The sequence below is a fragment of the Protopterus annectens genome, chromosome 1.part0 (assembly GCF_019279795.1).
Source record: "Protopterus annectens isolate FY-2018-M chromosome 1.part0, PAN1.0, whole genome shotgun sequence".
Lineage (NCBI taxonomy): Eukaryota > Metazoa > Chordata > Ceratodontiformes > Protopteridae > Protopterus > Protopterus annectens.
Window position 1 is genome coordinate 558,292,465 of NC_056725.1, and position 20,620 is coordinate 558,313,084.

At 43.2% G+C, this 20,620-nt stretch overlaps 1 protein-coding gene across 1 annotated transcript in view; it reads left to right on the forward strand.

The window, feature by feature from the left end:
• The window catches only part of KCTD3 (potassium channel tetramerization domain containing 3), an 816,466-nt gene that overhangs the window by 494,276 nt on the left and 301,570 nt on the right, over nt 1-20,620 (forward strand). The window contains exon 11 of the mRNA XM_044061321.1: nt 6,400-6,487. Coding sequence (XP_043917256.1) covers nt 6,400-6,487 — 88 coding nt within the window. The remainder of the gene's footprint in view (nt 1-6,399; nt 6,488-20,620) is intronic.

The window sequence follows — 20,620 nt, forward strand, 5'->3', positions numbered from 1 at the left end:
AGCTGGAAATTCTCATTATCAGTTCTCTGCATTGCCCTTTGGCTTATCTACTGCCCAGAGTATTCACAAAGGTTCTGGCTCCAGTGATAGCTTACTTCAGGCTAAAAGGAATTCAAATCTATCCTTACTTGGACGATTGCCTGATTCTGGCTCAAGAAAAGGAAGATCTTCTACAGCATTTGAAATATGTCATAGCAGTGCTAAGATGCCTAGGGTATTCTGTGAACGAAATAAAGTCCAGTCTAGTACCCTCTCAAGACTTGTGCTTTCTGGGTGTGAGACTGAATACAGCAGCCCAGATGGCCTTTTTAACCCCGGACAAACAAAAGAATCTTTCCAGTTACTTCCATCACCTATCTCTTCAGTCCGGGCTGACTGCAAGGACAGTCCTTCAAGCCTTAGGGTTCATGGCATCTTGTATTCTGGTGCTTCCCAATGCCAAACTGCATATGAGGAAGCTACAATGGTATCTCAAAAATGTATGGACACAGCACTGCCAGGATTTGGACACTGTCATTCAAATAATACCTTGCATTCAAAAGGAATTTTTGTGGTGGGCTCAGGAATGTCACCTAAACAAGGGACTCTCTGTGACCCGGCCAGAGGCGAGTCAAATTCTAATGACAGATGCCTCAGACGTTGCTTGGGGAGCTCATCTAAATGGAAAGTGGATACAAGACAAGTGGCCTGCCAGACTACAGCATCTACATATCAACATGAAGGAGATGTTAGCAGTCCAGTTTGCATTAATGGCTTTCAAGGAGTTACTTCTTCCAGGGCAGGTGTTGATTCTAACAGACAACACAACTGTCATGTGGTACATCAACAAACAAGGGGGAACACATTCTTACCCATTGTGCAGGCAAGCAATGATTTTATGGGAGACTGCGCTAAGCTTGCAATTAACTCTTCAGGCAAGGTTTCTGCCGAGCACAGAACTCCTTAGCAGATGTGTTAAGCAGACAAATCATGGATCCCCACGAGTGGAAACTGGATCTTCATGTATTTCAAAAGTTGACAGTGTCCTGGGGAACTCCAGACATAGATCTGTTCGCTTCTCCACTAAACCACCAGCTGCCAAAGTTTTGCACAAAGAGGTTTCATCACACAGCTTGGAAAGTGGATGCTCTTTCTTTCAGTTGGAAAAATCTTCATGTGTATGCTTTCCACCTCTGCCTCTTCTTCCAAAGGTGCTTCTAAAGGTCAGACAAGACAAGCCAAGGATGATTTTAATAGCTCCAGATTGGCCTCGCAGCACTGGTACCCATTACTGAGGAGTCTGGTAAAGAAGCCTCCATGGCCTTTACCCTTGATTCCACATCTGTTGTCTCAGAAGGACGGTCGCCTGCTCAATGTCAAGCTTCACTCTCTTCATCTAACAGCCTGGCATATTCTGTTTTGAAAGACAGCAGGTCTCAACTTCCTCAACAAGTTTTAAATGCGATTATGGAAGCCAGAAGACCTAGTACAAGGAAAGTGTACGCAGAAAAATGGAAGAGATTTTTATTTTGGGCTGCAGCAAAGAATTTGGAGATTTCAGAGCCTAATTTGAGTGTGGCTCTTCAATATCTTACTGAGTTATTGGACAAAGGTTTGTCTTTCTCTTCCATTAAGATTCATGCTGCAGCAATTTCAGCTCACTATGATTGTGACCCACCATTGTTTTCGCATCCTTTGTTCAAGCAATTTCTTAGAGGGGCAAAGAATATAAGACCCCCACGTAGAGCTCCTACTCCTGCTTGGGATCTCAATTTTGTGTTGGAGAAACTTACTCTACAACCTTTTGAGCCTGCAGCTACTGCTGACCTGAACTACTTGTCATGGAAGACTGCTTTTTTGTTGGCCATTACTTCTGCAAGAAGGGTTTCTGAGTTACAGGCCCTTATGGCGGTTGAGCCTTTTTTGATTTTTCATAAGGATAGGGTATCATTACGTACTAATCCTTCCTTTATGCCTAAAGTGGTTTCTAGTGTGGCTTTAAACCAAACTATTCATTTGCCTACGTTTAATGCAGATCCCCAAAATAAAGGGGAAAAGATTTTGCACACTTTAGATGTACACAGGCAATTGCGTTATTATTTGAGCAGGACTAAGGATTTTAGGCAGTCTCAGCAGTTGTTTGTTTCTTTTGCTTTGAGTTCTCAGGGCAAGCCTGTGTCAAAACAAACTATTTCTAGGTGGATTGGGTTTTGCATTGCATTTTGTTATTCCCATCATGGCAAGGAGATTCCAGCTGGGATTAGGCCTCATTCCACTAGGGCTACTGCCACTTCAACAGCTTTTAAGGGGTGGCAACTAAGGATATTTTGGAGGCAGCTACTTGGAGTTCAGTGCATACTTTCTCTAAGCATTACCACCTTCCTCTCTACTCTAAGTCTAGGGCAGGTTTTGCCACAGCTATTTTGCAAGGCATGTTATCAGCTCCTGTTTCCTTATGATTTGCCAGCCTCCCTTACCTCTGCTTTGGGATTCTACCCAATAGTTAGGACTGCAGCAATGTGGAATGAAGAACATAGTACAGTTTTGTACCTACCATAAATGTAGATGTTCGAGGATCCACATTGCTGCAGTCCAATTTTCCTCCCTCCTTCCCTCTGTGTTTAGGGGTGGTTGTGTAGGTGAGGTTATATTCTGCTAATTTTGTATATTTTGTATATATATATATTTTGGTGCAGATATGTTGGGAGTTTTTGGTTTTTGGCCTTATCTTTTCAGGGTCTTCTGACATCTGGGGCAAGAAAAGACTGAGGATATGGCGTCGGTCATGCGCATTAGTACCCTGACGTACTGACGTCAGTCTAATGCGCCCTGACCGACGTCAGCCTTATACTTTGGTATTCGGGCCGACTGGACAGCGGACTACCCAATAGTTAGGACTGCAGCAATGTGGATCCTCGAACATCTACATTTATGGTAGGTACAAAACTGTACTTTGTTTGTCTCCTGTTCTAAACTATTTCTGGCCAAGACAATTTCTAAAGTGACCATTGATCGCTGGATTTCCCAATGTATCATTCGAGCATATTCTGATAGAGACATTTCCCCTCCGGGTCAAGTGAAAGCCCACTCCACTAGGTCCATGGCCACCTCAGCTTCTTTTTCGTCTAGGGTGTCGCAGGATGACATTTGTTCTGCAGCTACTTGGTCCTCATCTCATACCTTCATATCTCATTACAAATTGGACATTGTCTCCAGGAGTAGGGCATCCTTTGGCTCCGCGGTACTCTGGAATTATCCTTCCATGAGGGCCACCCAAGTGTTGGTAGCTGGGGACTCTGTCCCACAGGTTGAAGACCAAATGAAGTCAACTACTTCAGATAAAGAAGTTATGTACTCACTATGACATTCCATCTGAGTAGTTGTACTTCATTTATTTTCAGCCATCCCCGACCTTGTCGCTATTGCTCTTACCTTGTATATGGGAAAGCAGCACGTTAGTGGCTCTCCTGGTTATGCTTGGCTTAGTTTTTTGGAAGCTATTAGTGGTAAGGTCTGATTGGGTTGGGCTTATGTTTTCTTGAGCAGCAAACCGGATCTGAAGGAAGGAGACAGGGGAGCATTATGGGTAAAGGGAGGAGCTTGGATCAGATGCTAGTGATGCAGCCGTCTCAGATCCGAATATCCACAGGTTGAAGACAAATGAAGTACAACTACTCAGGTGGAACGTTGTGGTGAGTGTACATAACTTTGTTATCATTTCCTAAAGCAAAATTATTACCCATTGACTTTGCAGATTCCAAACAGAATAAACTGTACCTTAGATTTACATCCAGGAGTCACAGCATCTCTGGGATACAGGCTGTCTTAAAAACAAAATTTAGGGCTGCAGGCCTCTCCCATGCTCAGTTTCCATCTCTTTGAGCAAATACTTCTAAAGCATACAATCCACAGGTTTGCCCCAACCTGGCTGTTCCTGTTCCATGCTTCCAGGTATATGTTCGTGTTCCTCCAGGTGAGGAACAAACTTCCATTATTTACAGAATTTAGACAACCACTGGATATGTACACCCTTGATTATCAGTTAAAATCGAATTAACTGGAATATCCTTAAAGGCATCTTACATATTTTTCAGTCAGCGTATTACAACCATTTACATCCCAGCACAGCATCAAGGGTTTTAGAGTCATAATGATTGATTGTTTGTTGCTCCAGACAACCCATCAGCATTTCTGATGGCTAGGCTATGCTTGTGGGTCAGTATGTACTGCAAAAGTTGGAGGGATTGTTGTTCTCACAACTTTGTTTTGCTATCGGTTTGCCGACTTAATCATTGCAAAAGTGTACAGTCTGTAAACAAAATTGAAGCGCCTTCCTAGCAGATTATTTTTCAAGACCTAGAAAGCCAGCTTTATTGCTAGACATTCTCTTTCAGTAGGTGATTGTCTTCTCAACATTGCTAAGCTTCCTTCTGATAGACCAGATGGTGCTCCTCACCTTGAATTTCTTGAGATAGCACTTCTCGAAACTTTCCTCCAATGTGTCAGTATGTTGTGTAAATTCTTTACTGAATTCAGGAGTTATTTACACAGATTCAGAGTATATAGGATACAATATAGGCACTAAAATTAGGCCCTATTTTTCTGTAGTACTTTGCTAATCCAAGAAAAGCCTTCACCTGGGGTTGGAAGCATCTGGAGAGTAGAGTTTGGCAACAGAAAAAGGGAACAAACTTATAGAATGGGAGGAAGCCGATGAAAACTTTGACTTTGCAAATAGAATGTAGCGCCTTTGTTTTGGATTGATAGAATAGTATCAGAAGAAAAAGAGAACCCTTGAAATTGAAGCTCAACCGACCAAACAGATTAGAATAAAAATCAGTAGAACGAGGTGAGTGCAGTAACACTGGATCAGAGAAACACTGGGAGAAAATTCTAGACACGATTATAGACTAGTTTTGAAGAGAATATGTTTTACCCCCAGATTTGCTACAAAATCCAGGGAATTCAGAATTTTTTGCAGGAAATGTCTTTATCACTGCTTCTGTATTTCTTCAGAGTGAAGTAGCATATACCCCATTGCTCTTTGGAACTGTTGAAGAAATCTATAAACAGAATATTTTTTGAAATATGTAAACACTGGTACTGGGTTATTCTGACATATATTAGCTAGTGAAATGTTAGGTAAGTTTTAAAGGTGCATCAGGCAGCCACCAGTCTAGCTTGAAGTGCACCATGCATGGAGTCTGCACAAACTGTATCAAAGTACTCTCTGATTTAGATGGTAAACGACTAATAAAGTATGGTCTCCTCAAAAAAAAAAAAAAAACACAGAACAAAATACTGCAAACCAGTGGGCCTTTAATCGTGAAAAAATGTATTAGCATGAACCAGCAACAGAAGACTGATGAATGGTAGCTTAATTTAGCTCTTTTGCTTAAACAAGAGAAGGACTTCATTGAAGTAATTTTCAGAGAGTGCAGGTGAAAGCAATTGATACACGAAACATACAATATCAGCCTATTTTTTTTCTTGAAAAGAGTGCATGTATTTTAGAATGTGGAGCAGTTTAACTCTTATTTATGGGATGAAAGTACTAATGTGACTAAGTAAACACTTTCCATATGGTTTGCTAATATATTATGTGCTCTCATCAGTCAGTGTACTGCTTTAAAAAATGCTGCTGTCAGAAGGCTGTTTCACTTAGGACCATGGCCACCTCCAATACTTGTTTTAAAAGATGCATTCCATGTATACATTTGTACCATGGTTACGTGGGTATTGCTTCACAGCGTCACCAACCACTTTTGCATAGTCCCTCATTCCAACTTTGTGTTGCATAATTGAACCTTTGCAATATTTGCATTTTGACTTTAGGATTTTCTCTAGTTCCATGCTTTGAAGGACTTTAATTTTCCTGGGTTTGGTTTCTTCCCAGGAGTTATCAAGTGTTTAAGGCCCCCAGAGTCAAATGTAAGGGATAGTTGTATACTATAAAGACTGATCTGTAAGGAGATGACCTGCACTGCTGTTTTTTATACCTCTGTACAGCGCATCCATCCTGCAGCTGTAGACTTTTTTCCTGTAAGTTGGACAAGTGCATAATTTATTATAACTTTGTATGCTGGTTTCTGGGCAGGTTGTGCTTGTTCAATAAATGGGGATCAAACTAAGTGGTGCTGAGGCAGAAAGCACCCTTCTAGTCTGGCACATAACATTATGGGGCACACTATCAGGAGGCATGCACTCCCCAAGAACACGAATGAGAGAAGTTTCAGCAGTGTGCCTAGCTTGATTATATGAGAAAAAAGGTTCAACAGTTAATCACTGCAGTTCTCCTTTCATATCAGCAGAAGTGTTATGTTACTTATAAATGCAGCATATCACAGAATGTTATCATGCTGCCATAGCTGAGCTGCATTAACTCATCACAACGTGTTTCTTATTGTTTCTGCATCCTAGGTTCAAGATGTAGTACCAATAACGAGTTACGATACTGCAGGATCCTTTCTGTTGTTGGGCTGTAACAATGGCTCCATATATTACATTGGTAAGATGCTACAATATAGTGTAAATTTAGATGGAATGCTAACCAAAACATTGTTCTAAGTAATGTAATGGTTTTGAAAGTTACTAGATTTTATTGAGTTTAATGTTTCTAAGTATTTAAAAAAAATGTACATACACACAAACATACATATATTTCTTTTTGCCATATTTGCTTTTGCTGTCTTTCAGTCATCAGCCCCCTTCCAGACAGTCCCCTATCATCACTGAGGAGCAGGTCATCTGGGAGGGACAGTCATTCAGAGAGCAGCGCGGAGTGGATTTTAAGGTTTTTTTACCTTTATGTTGCCCTGTCTTTCCACAATCGACCAGCTACACAATAGAAGGGAGCCTTGCAATGGGCTGACGCTGGTGATCCCTTACTTCCGTGAGCAATGCTGCCAGCAAGCAGTCCCTACCCCTTGCAACTCTGAAGCACTAGAACTGGTTTCTCTGGTCTGTTCATGGGAAATCACACTTCTCTGTGTGTTCCGAGTACCTGCAACCCTCACCAATGCAACAGACAAATGGCCCATGGAGATTTACTCCTCTCCCTCCCTGACTTGCTTCTTCACTACCAAGACTGCAGTTCTGTCACCTGGAATGGCTCAATCCCTTTTGCACATCCCAAAGACATGCTGTAGGTGGATTGGACACTCTAAATTGGCCTTAGGTGTGAGTTTGTGCGTGTGTGTGCCTTCTGTGGAAGGTTGGGCGCCGGACTGGCAACTCGACACTGTAAAACTCCACTGCCAATCATGAGCGGACAGGTGATCCGCTGTGGCGACCCCTAACCGGGAAAAGCCGAAAGAAGAAGAAGAAGCAATAGCGTCTATATAAAAATATGACCAGAAGTAAAGCATGAGCTAAAGCAACTGAAGGAAAGGAGTGCAAGTAACATCGTACCATCAGTCTGTCAGTACTTTTGAAACTTTCAGGGTTATACCTATTAGTCTATAAGGATGATTTTCTGACCTAGTTTAACAGAATTTATACAGCCGTATAGTGAAAATGAAGGCAGCTGCTTGCAGTGTAGAACCTTGATGTCTTATCAGTGGCTTGACTGATTTTTACCATACAAGAGGGTAATATATAAATTATCAAACATTAGCTATTCATATACTGATACTAATATTGTTCATGCCACTTCATGCGTGGGTAGTATGACCCAGAAATGGTGAGAGAATAACCTCTGCTGTCTGGCATAGAAAGCGATAAGGTCCTGAATGAGATACAGACAACCCAAGTTCATTTAAAGCCCTGAGTGCTGAAAGAAAGAAGTTAAGAGTGACCAGAGAATGATGGTTCTTCTACTCTTGTGGGGTGACTGAGTGTCTGGTGATTGTTTTGCTACAGTCAATCAGAGAAGCTAATATGGCTTACCAAACTGGAGACAACAGCAGCACTCAGCATGTGCGTGGGAGCATCCACATGCAGATGTTTGGGCATAGTAGGCCTTTGTGGTGATGTCAGCATCCATGTCAACCACCAAGTGGTGGGATTAGGACCCAAATAATCTCTCCTTAATAGCTCTGTGAATGACTGCCTCCATGACGGACTGTCAACGTGTGAAGACTGAATACACTGCTAGATCTCAGACGAAGGCCAGAAGATAGGAGGAGGAAAAAATAGTTTACAAAAAAATCAGAAGGGGAGTATCAAATTAATATGTTATAGTTTTGCAGCCCAAACTGTAAGTTTTTTTTTTCAGTTCTAACATGAAGAATCCTCCTTGGTATGGCTGTGATTGAGTTCATCCTGTTACCTTTTTGTGTTTCCTCACATGCATTTATGCTTGGAGGCTTTTGCATTTTGAACTGGTGCAGACTGTGATATCTTTTGCTGTACTTAAGAACATGCATAGCCACTGAAACCAATCATTTTTTTTCCCTACCTTTTGCATGTTCAGATCTTGATACCCATAGCAGCGAAACCTTCTAAGTGAGAAACAAGACCTGCGCCAGCTTTACCTGTACAACCTGGCAGAAGAGCACGACATGAAGTACCTACATAAGTGCCTACTGTTCATCCCAGCCCACTTGTGGATATTGAAGACATACTTCACTACCAGAAAGGATGGATTTGATTGAAAGTGCCTTTCATGTTGTTTGGCAAAAGGTTGACATGCATCATCCCAGGTCTCTGCTGAAACACTGTCAAATTACCAGAGAAGTGGAGTGCAGGCCCTGGGGTAAACTCTTTTGGAGTTAATTGTGTTTTGTAAATGGCTCCCTGATTCTCAATTGAGGTGTACTTATCCCCAGCTACTGAATTTCCATTTCATCAGATGACATGGATACTGGAGGAGGCACACACCAGGCTCCCCTGTGGTGGATGTGTCATGAGCTGTTGGCGCTGCCCTTCCTTAATTGAGATGTCAACATTCCTGTGCCTAGCTGATCCCCAGGAGTGACCTTAGAAGTTGCCTGGCTGTAGTTTGATGTTTGGACTTGGAGTTAAGGACTATCCTCTGCAGGTCCCAATAATATATGCATACAGAGTAGCAGTAAAATGTGTGTAGAATTTTAGATTTGACAGGGAGAGACCCCTGCAGTGACATAACTGTTGAATTGAATTTTCTGCAGTCCACAGCTTAGCCTTCTTTTTGTCGTCATCCCCACCCCCACCCCACCCGTTTCAGTCTTGCATTTTCAGGCACATACATCTCCTGCTAGCCTGTAGCATGGGATTACATAGTGGACATTAAAGGTTTGCATAACCCCAGCACCTATTTTTTTCTTTTCTGCCACATACACAGTTTAGATCCGAGTTATGACATTCTTTGTGGAAGAATTCTTCCATACAGTGCTTGGAAAATTCCAACTCTTGAAATATTTATGTGCCTCCATTTCATGTACCAATATCTGTACCTGCACTGCCTTTGTTACCTGTGGAAGATCGGGCCACCAGGCATTTCCATAAGAGCCAATATTTTAATTTGGCCATCTGGGTGTTCAAACAGGAAAAACTGAGGCCTGCTTAGTGTCATGCAAGGTGATGGCCAATGTTAGGGACCAGTCAAGTGCCAGTCAGGAGGCTGCTTCTCATAATCACAGGGTGGTACTTGAGTACTGATAAAATGCAAAAGATGCAGAGGGTAGTCATCTGCTGTACCTCTCCTTAAGAGAAGTCTGTTCTTTACATGATTCACAGTCTGTGTCACTATCTGCTGCTCCTTGATTAATGAGGGATTGATCTTGCACTGTTTTTCATTTGCTGCAGAGAGGCTCTTCAGAGGTGTATCCCCAGCTTCCATTTTAGGGGCTGTGTGGCACAAGATGTCAATCCCTCCACACAGTTGATCAGCCATCACTTACCCAAGCAGCCTCTTGAGTCCTGTGCCTCTTGATTGGCGGTAATTTTCTGGATTCTCATGACGCCCTGGACATAGACTCAGTGGAGAATCCAAGTGGGCTTGCCACACCTGCAGAACTAAGAACAGGCTTAGACATTGGATTTTAGATATTTATTCACTGTTTTTGGAATCTGTCCTTGGACTTGTGGGTTGGGAACAACAAGACCAAATCTGCCAAAGTGGAGAAGGTATGTACAAAATCTGAGATCACTGTGTCTTGGGGGGTTCTCCTTTCTCCAAGGTGCAACAGTATCAAGTAGTGGGGATAGGGTGGTTGCAGCCCTCCCCAACACACACTTCATGGGGTTGGAGGCTTTTCCATATCTAACCAGTGATTTAAAAGGAGAGCCACAGATTTCAATGTTTGCTGGTTTTTGCAGTTTCAGGACTCAAGTTATGGGTTCTCCATTTATATGAGGGAACCAGCAAAAGAGGTCTGGCTTCCCTAAAACTCTCCCAAATGACCCCTCCTTTGAGGGGGACCTTAAGGCTGAGGAAGTCTTTTGTTGATTGTGCTTTAGCCTCTTGCATTCACTCAAAAATATCTCTGGAAGGAGGAGGGAGGAGACTTAGATCATCCCTCCCATGGCGAGCAGCAAAGGAAATGCCAATGATCTCTTTAATCTGCTAATGGAGGAATGAGTGCCTCCCCGTATATCCCAGGACTAACTTCTGTTCGAGGTCTGTGGTCCAGGACCAGAGCACATTTCTTCTTGATAAAGAGGTTAAAGCATTGTACAGGGTATGTATCAGCAGTCATTCATGTACTTCTTCGCCTATTACCTGTTTGCATTAATAAACAGACCTTCTATTTATAAGTCCCCAAGTTGGATTTCTTGTTGGAACTTAGAAGATGTTCCTTCCTGATTTCACAATTTGGGTGTCCAAGCTGAAGAGTAAACTTAAGAAAGCTAGGGTGCATATAAGGAAACCATCATGCGACCTAACCCATCAACCTGTTGTCATCTTTAGACTTTGCAAAATGCACACACTTCAGCAGTGAAGAAGTAAGGATTTAGTTTCTAAACTGTAATGCATTTCCACAGTAGGAGATGCACATATATGTAACATTTTACCCATTTTGTTGTACATACTGCACCTCACTAAAAAAGCCAAGTTCAGTACAACTTCTTTTTAATTTTATCTTTATTTACTACTGCTTTAGAACTTCATTTTCCAAGCTTTGACAATTTTGTTGATACTACCAGTCCACAAACAACACTGAACATATATACAGAAATCTTAGCTGTAGCCAGAATAAGCCCATTATGTTCTTCCAATGCATCATTCATCCATTTCAGAACCACCTTCCACTGCCCACTTTGGATTGCTATCATATCTGTGTTTAACTTTCCACATTATCTTGCCAATTTAGTTAAATGCTGGGTCCTGGATAATAGTTTCTTTGTAACCAAAAGTACCCCCCCCCCCCAGTGTAAGACTGATTTATTATATTTAAGCCTTCCACAACATTTGCATTTCACATTTATCTGATGCACTCACAGCTACATAGAGTTATACTGTTCCTTGTTTACTTATTGTGTCACTTTGGATAATTCTTTGTAGCTTATTTTCGGTTCAGTCCAATAATGTTCCTTTAAATATTTCTAGTTCGTGGAAACAAAAAATACCTCTGTCTACCCAGACAGGAAGCTGAGACAGCATTTGACGTACAATACTCTCTGTTAACCGGAATTCAAGCAACTGGCAAAAAAATTGTAGAAGTACTGTACAATTTACTTGTATTGCACTTTCTGTTTTTCCCCTGCAGAAACATACCTTATGTTTTTAGAGTGTTAGAGTTTTAAAAAGGAAGATAGGAATAAATTACCTCTCTCCCCAACCTGAGAACAAGTCAAACCAAACAAATAGTATAGGGTACAGTATTAGACCTGTTTTTAATAGTAACTCTCAAGCAACCAGAAACTACAGTTATCCGGCATCTACCAATCTCCATGGGTGCTTGTTAACTGAGAGTTTACTGTATTAGAGGATGTCCCCATTAGTATAGACACATGGACTGTCTTAGAATTTTGAATCTTAGAGGAAGTCTTGCTACGCACTCAAAGATTTATGTTCCGTTTGCTAAGCACATGAATCATGCGCATTACTTTCTGTAGAGAAAATTTGTATTTATTTTGAAGTCAGAGAGTCTTAATACCTTGTAAATAAAGTTCTTTAAAATTCAGCCACAAAGATTTGGTAAAATAAATGTACATACAATCGGTTCAAATAAGTCATGATATCCCAAGTGTTCATGCATCCAAAAAACATTCAAGTAAAACAATCACCGACTTAGATCAATCTTCATTGACAAGAGCATTGCAGTCTTGCTGAAACTTTTCTGTATTACTTCTTTTCTGATTAACTGCTAACATTGATTTCTACTTTTATAACACTTGTCTTGAAGACCAGGAGCACATCCATTTTTTTTCTTTCTTAGTTGCACTAACGTGGTCGAATAGTCTTCTGTATTTTTTGACTTTTTTGTGTTGAGTCGTCATGTCCCTCATGAAGCATTGGACATAGCTTAGTTTCTGCATCTCCAGGAGCATAAACTATGATTGCTTCTTCTCACCTTGAAGGAGATTAAATTCAGCAGTTTAAAATTCTGTCTCATACGTGGCTTTCATTGCATTACAAAAGCTGCTCTTTTTGCCTTGTTTCAGTTGGAAACTCATGATCGCACCACACACTCTTGTTTTTGCTGTTTTCTTTTTTAGAGCCCCAGTTTTTTTTTTTTTTTTTTTAAACAAGATCCTTTCTTTAAGTTCATATGTGTGGAATCTAACCAAGAGGGGTCTGGGGAAACTTCACCCAAAGAGATAGTGGGAGAAAACCACTATGGGCTCCCTAAATTCCTATCTCGTTTTCTCAGCAGACCATTGTTTTCTACCAATATATCTTTTATGAACTAAAAATAGGTCTGACTAATACTGTACCCTGTACTATACATCCTCCACCCACCCATCCGCAAAGGTAACCACCATGAAAAACTTCTCCAAAGCTAACTTTGGGCTCGTAAGAACAGAGGTGGCTAACTTCACGGCACCCACGCAAATGGAGAATAGTTGCATGGCCGCTGAATCATACACCAGTGCGCACTGTATGAACACGTACACATATGCATGGATCTTGCCATACTCAGTAGAACCAAGGCGCTTTCCTCCAAAAAAAGGAAGCCAATATGGTGGTCCCCTGCCATAAACAAACTTTACAACAGAAGGAGGAAACTGATGTGGAATAAAGTAAAGTCCAAAGACTGGAAAAACTCCCTTATCAGCCTCAACAAAAAGTTGAGGTCCCTCATCAAATTCTCTAAAGCTAGCTATGAAAACAGAATTGCAGCAGATAATAAAGACAACCCACAAGGCCTTCTATAGTTATGTAAAGAACCTCCACGGCAATACCCAGATTTGCTCTGAGCTACTGCACAGTGGTGGCTCCTATACCTAGCCAACAGATATTGCCAATATACTGGCCGACAGGTGCCAACTTTACCCCTCTCTCTCCCCCCAAAGGAAAAATCACAGTACCAGTAGATTTCCAAGCACCCAGTATTACTGCTGCACAGGTTAAAACAGCGCTGTCCAAGACCAAGAATACGGCTACTATGGGAACTGACAATTTCCCTGGCTGTGTTCTACATGAACTACAGAGTGAACTGGCATCTCACCTGTGTGCCCTGTTCAATCACAGCCTCATCTCAGGCTTTGTCCCTACAGAGTGGCGCACAAAGGAATAGCAACTACAGACCCTGGGAACTATCACCCCATTAGCCTGACAAGTCTGATATGCAAAGCTATGGAATGCATCATCATGGACCTAATAAACAAGGATATAGGGAATCCCTAAATTCTGGATCCTACACAGTTTGCTTTTGTGAAGGGTAGATCATGCTGCTCAACTTGGTTGACTTCTTTGAGTCAGTCACCAGAGCTGTGGATGAAGGCAAGGTGGTTCATACAGCCTACCTTGATCTGGCCAAGGCCTTTGATACCATTCCCCACTCAGGAATCGTAGAAAAACTCAGTAAGCTAGGCATCAACCCCTATATCACTAGATGGGTTGCAAACTGGCTCACAGATTAGAACCCAGAGTGTGAAATTAGCTGACTCCAAGTCAGACTGCTGACCAGTCACGAGTCGAGTCCGACAGGGAAGGGACCTGGGTCCTCTTCTGTTTGGTATCTACTTCTCAGAAGTCCAGTCCAACACAAAGGGACTCTGGCTGACAAAGTTCGCAGACAATTGCAAGTTGGGAGCCATTATTAACTCCCCAAGTGATGTTGACATCCTACAGAAAGGCCTCACGGAGATCAACGACTGGTGTCAGAACCATGGCCTTAAGCTCATTGCCAAAAAATGTTGTTATCCCCTTTGGGAAAAACCCAGATGTTCTTCGTGTTTCACTGCTGCACTCCTAACCATTGGGGTTATCCATGCTGTGGTAGCCCTCAGTCAGTCCGAATACCAGAGTCAAGGTTTTGTGTATTGGTTGCTGTTGCTTGCTGGGTGACGTCAGGTCATCCGAGCTATAAAGGAGAGCAGGCGACGCCATTACCTCAGTCTTTCTTGCAGTGGAGCCTGTAGCGGAAGCAATTCGCAACCGTGCCAGTTGGCTGTTTTCAGATTTCGAACTTTAACTGAAAACATCTAAAGCTAAGTCCACCGTTGGGGATACTTCCTTTTTCTTGTACTAACCGATGTCCAAAAATGTCAATAACTGTCTCGCCTGTGGAAAGCAAATACCACACCAAGACTTCCATTCTTATACTGTGTCACTTGCTTAGGCCCAGGTCACAACGTACCCTGCTGTCAGTTCTGTGCCCGCTTTAACGCTAGAACTGTTCGTCGTAGAGCTGTGTTTGTAGCCAGTAATTTTAGTTTTCCATCTCCAATTACCGATATGGCATCCGTCAGTCAGCAAACCGCAGATATTTAAAAAAAATGTAAAGATAAGGATAGAGACAGACCGCATAAGGCCACCACCGCTAAACAGGTCACTTCTTTGGAATTCAGTGAGGTGCTTTCGCAGCCCGATGCCAGACTTGATTACTTTGTAGGCCTCTACTGAGACCATTTCAGAGTCCTGTATGCCGCAGATGTCTGCATCGTTGAACGAGCCTTTGGTGGTCTCTACCTCAGTTGGTCCGGAGCCGCTAAACAGGCACTGGCTTTCGAGGATACCACTTGCACTTCGGATTTCACGTCAAGGCCTTCGGCCTCTCTTCCGACGAACACACCGACAGCACTGAGGGATACTCTTTAGGCCAGACTTAGAGCTACTTAGAACTACTCCAAAGAAAACAGCAAAAAGTCTCCATTCCACTATCCCCCCCCCTCCTCAAACTGGAATACTTAAAATGGCGGAAGATCTCATCACTTTCATCCAGGGTAATCAGGCCACTCCAGCCAAAAGGAGAAGGGAACCTTCTCCAGGCAATCCAGTCTGATTTAGACTCAGAGGGATATGACGACTCTGTTTTTGAAGAGGAAAATCCTCTTACTGCCTATGAAGACTCAGATGCAGAAGATTCTATTCCTTCTGCATCACCTCCAGAGGACTTTTTCTTTGGGGAAACCTTCCACACCCTCAGGGTACACTTCCAGTGGGAATCAAAGGATTTCCCTCAATCCAAGAAAAGACAGAGTTTCTGGACCTTACCCCATCATAGGCCTCTGGCCATCTCACCCATCTTGGAGGTGGTAGATGATGTTTACCAAGAATCCAGCCTTACACCTGCCTCCAGAAAACCTGACGGGTACTACCGGGTACCTGACTCACATAAATTCCTGTACAGAAATCCAGAGGTGATTACTCAGGGACCTACAGGAGTTAAGGCTACCTCTGCAAAGAATCCAACTCCTGAGACAAAGAATCCTGGGCCCTGGACAGATGGGGTAAAAAAGTATATTCCTTTGCAACTTTAACTATAAGGGCTCTCAACTGTCAGTTCCATATGTTAAAATATCAACAGCACAGTCTGGAACTTTTGAAACAGAAAATTTACCAGATTTTGCCAATAATAGAAATAGCAGAATTACTGCACTCTTCATCTCAGGTGGCAGAGCACTCCTTGTGTTGTGGATTTGACGCCCTAGAAGCTTCTAGCAGGGCAGCAGTGACAGGATCTGTTATCAGAAGACATGCATGGTTGAAGGCACAACCTCTCCCTGATCATGTCAAAGCTAAAATCATGGATGCACTTCTTGACAAAGACTGATTGTTTGGACAGAAAATTGAAGAAGTACTTAAAAAGATGGAAGACAAAGTAAAATCGATGCAGACTGTTAAAGATTTTCTTCATGTACAACCTCCTAGGTTCAGCAGAAATTTTCCTTCTAAACACTGGTCCTTTCCTGCACCAAACAGGCGGGCGGGCACAAGCCAAAACCCGTAGGGACAGACCCACCAGGACTCAAACTCAGGGCCAGCAAAGAACTAAACAGTGGCCCCCGTCTAACACTAGAGCAGGTAGTTCAAAAGCAACCCTGTATGGAAAAAACTCTCAATGACTACCTTTCCCATCTCTGCCTGCCTCTACCACACCAAAAGCTAGGAGGAAGGCTATCTCTATGCAGAGAAAATTGGAACTCTAACAATCAAGTCAATTAAAGCCAATTTCGAAATGAAGGTTGCCAAGGATAACCATAAGGCCTTCTGTGGTTACGTCAAAAACCTAAATAGCAACGCTCAGGTCTGTTCTGAGCTAGTACAAAATGAAACAAAATACACTGACCCCAGTGACATTGCCAACATCTTGCCTGATAGGTTCAGAGCAAATCTCCCCCCCCCCACCACCACCACCACCTGCTACAGGGCCTATTACTATTCCAGGGTTTTGTGCAACTCCAATTATTACTGATAGGTTGGTTAATGAGGCTCTATCTAAAGCTAAAAACACTGCCTCCATGGGAACAGATGGTGTCCCAGGCTGTGTCATACGCAAGCTCCAAAATGAATTAACCCCGCATCTGAATACTCTGTTCAGTCTCAGCCTCTCGACAGGATATGTGCCCATAGAATGGCACACAGCAACGGTGGTTCCGCTGCACAAGGGTGGGCCCACTACCGACCCTGGGAACTACCAACCAATAAGCCTGACCAGTCTGATCTGTAAGGCAATGGAGCGAATCATTATGGAACACATAAATGGAGAGATTGAGAACCTCCAAACACTTAACCCCACACAGTTCGGCTTCGTCAAGGGCAGATCATGCCTCCTGAACCTGGTGGACTTCTTTGAGACAGTTACTCAGGCTATAGATAAGGGAAAGGAGGTACACACAGCTTACCTTGACCTTGCTAAAGCATTTGACACCATTCCCCATTCGGGTATTATTGATAAACACACCAACCTGGGCATAAACCCTTACGTCACAAGATGGATTGCAAACTGGCTCTGACAGATCCCACAAAGTAAGAGTAGTGGGATCTATGTCCGAATCCAGACCAGTAACGAGCGGTGTGCCTCAGGGCTCTGTCCTGGGGCCCCTCCTGTTTGGCATATACTTAGTACAGGCAAGCACTGAAGGGCTGTGGCTGACCAAGTTTGTGTACGACTGCAAACTGGGTGCTATAATAGAGTCTCCGGCCGACATGGATATCCTCCAGAAGGGCCTTAATGAGACTGATGCATGGTGTCAAAGCCATGGTCTCAAGCTAAATGCTAAAAAATGCGTAGTAATCCCCTTTGGAAAAAATAGAGTACCCGCGAACTACCACATAGGAGGTAACTCCCTGAAATCTGAAGAAGTAATAAGGGATCTAGCGACCCAAGTATATAGTCAGCTTTCCTTTGATAACCATGTTGCCAAGGTGGTTGGAAAATCCTTCTATGTGACCCATCTGATCACAAAAGGGTTCGCATCAAGATCTAAGGATGTAGTGGTGCCCCGCTACTCTTCCCTCATCAGACCCATTATTGAGTACAATGCACCAATTGGAATGTACGTGGCTAGGCATCTCCAGCAGCTGGAGAGACCACAGAGGTACCTCACTAAGAGGATTACTGGCCTCAAACAGTTGCCCTATGCAGCACGATTGAAAAAACTAAGGCTTTTCTCTGTTGCATACCGCCTTCTCAGAGGCGATCTCTGTCTAACATACAGAGCCATGTCCAACCTAGAACTGTTGAACATGCTCCATCTTAGCAAAACATAATCTACTCGAGCTACACGCTCTAGGGATATAAACCTCAGCACAATAATGAATAGAACATGCTGGAGGGATAGATTCCCTTCGCAAAGACTTCCCTTGCTATGGAACAAGGTCCCGATCTACATAAGACAGAGCCCCTCACTATCACTCCAAGAGGAACCTTGACGAGTGGATGGGTAACAAAGTTCACACCAGGGATCATACCAACAGCTCTACTAGATAGGGGCCAAGGGTACTAGCTGCTAGATCAAGGGCCTAGGGATAACGAAAGGGGCGGTGAATACTGCACAATGTGGCTGGGCTAATATATGCCTTCGGGGGGATAGCCCAGTACCTACCTATGAACCTAAAAGATAAATGGGTCTTAAAAATCATTGTTCAGGGGTACAAATTTAATTTCCAAGAACTACCACCTGCAAGAGGTTACCCAGACCTACCTCCAAACCAGTGGACAGTAGCACTAAAACAAGTGCAAAGCCTAGTGCATCCCTATGGGCAGTAGAACCTGTACCTCCAGAACAAGTTGCAAAAGGATTCTATTCCAGACTATTACTTGTTCCCAGGAAAGAGGGGACTTGGCGTCCCATCCTGGACCTATCCTTTCTCAATGCCTTCATGTTAATCCCAAAATTCAAAATGTTAACCTTAACAACAGCTTCTACCAATGCTGCCAAACAAAGCTTGGATGGTCACCTTAGACCTAAAGGATGCTTACCTGCATATCCCAATAAGGGAGTCTTACCTGGACAACTGTCTCATCCAGGCAGACTGCAAGGAACTGCTGTGGCAGCACCTTTCATTTGTAAAAACCCTACTCACCTCTCTGGGGTTCACTATCAATGAAAAGAAATCAAAACAGACACCTACCAGGAAAGTCATATTTCTGGGAGCCTTACTGGACACAGAACAGCAAATGGCCTTTCTATCCCCAGAAAAACAAAGTTTCCTACCAAAATACTTTACTACTCTGGCCTCCCAAACCCTGCTTTCTTCCAGGAAATTCCTGCAAGCTCTAGGGTACATGGCCTGATGCATCCTCCTGGCACCTCTGGCCAGACTGCACATGAAGAAAATTCAGTGGTACCTAAAGAACCTAGGGTGTCAACACTCACAGCCTCTGGACACCTCCCTGCCTGTGATCCCTTGCATAAGATCAGAGTTCCTCTGGTGGGCCCAGGCCTGTGCTGTGAACAAGGGATTTCCATTCACCCTCCGTCCATCAGACCAAACCGTAACTACAGATGCTTCAGATATAGCCTGGGCCTTCACTGCTGCAGTCATGCTTTCCCTCCTTCCCCCTGATATCTGCTGTCCTTAGTGAGACACACATTTCTATGGGGGTCTCTGACCCCAGGACTACTACTAATTATTAAAATTGGACGACTTTGGTTGGTTAAGGCAAGAAAAACTGAGGTAATGGCATCACCTGCTCTCCTTTATAGTTCAGACAACATGACATCACCCAGCAAGCGACAACAGCCAGCGCACACAACCTTGACTCTGGTATTCAGACCGACTGAGAGCTACCACAGCATGGATAACCCCAATGGTTAGGACTGCAGCAGTGAATACAGTCGAACATCTACATTTATGGCAAGTGTATACAACTGTACTTTCCCATGAGCTACCACATTGTTGTTAGTCCACTGAACACAGAAGGCATTGTAAGAGATCTGGGAACACAGGTTGACAGCAACCTCTCTTTTGACCACCACACTGCCGCTGTGGTGTGAAAGTCCTTCTATGTGGCACATCTCATTACTAAGAGTTTTGCATCCAAGAAGAAAGAGGTCATTGTCTCTCTACTCTTCCCTCATTAGGCCAATCATAGAGTACAGTGCCACATTTGGCATTTACCTCACTAGACATCTGCAACAATTGGAGAGGCCGCAAAAGTACATCACAAAGAGGATCCTAGAGGCCTTAAACACTTGTCCTATATGGAGAGACTCAAAAAACTCCAACTATTCTCTGTCTCATATCACCTACTTAGAGGTGATCTCTGCTTGACCTACAAAGCCATGTCTGACCCAGCTCTGTTAGAAATGCATCCCAGTCCCTCCGCACCACATGCTCCAGGAGCCTCAACCTCATTACTACAATCAACAGAACGTGCTGGAGGGATGGGTTCATAACCCATAGACTGCCCATGCTATGTAATAGATTTCCCATACGTGTCAAACAGATCACCTCACTGGCCCTCTTCAAGAGAAATCTTGAGTGGATGGGAAATAGAAAATTCATCCCGGGGATCACTCCAGTGGCCCTGTTCGACAGAGACACTGGAAACTAAGGTCGGGTGGCATGATGCCAGGGTAATTCTATGAGCTAGGCTTGTAAAGGTGCCAGGGCCATTAGCCTAGTACACACCTATGAACCTTTGAACATACAATTCATCTCATCCTTTTTAGGAATGCATGTGACACACAGGTTTTTGTGCCTGATTCTGTCATCTGTATACAGTTTTGGCCTCAAATATTTCCAGCATTGGACTTTCTATATTTCTATGATGTTTGCAGATGACCTTGGGATCTGTAGTGAGAGTAGGGAACAGTTGGAGGAGACCCTGGAGAGATGGAGATATGCTCTAGAGAGAAGAGGAATGAAGGTCAGCAGGAC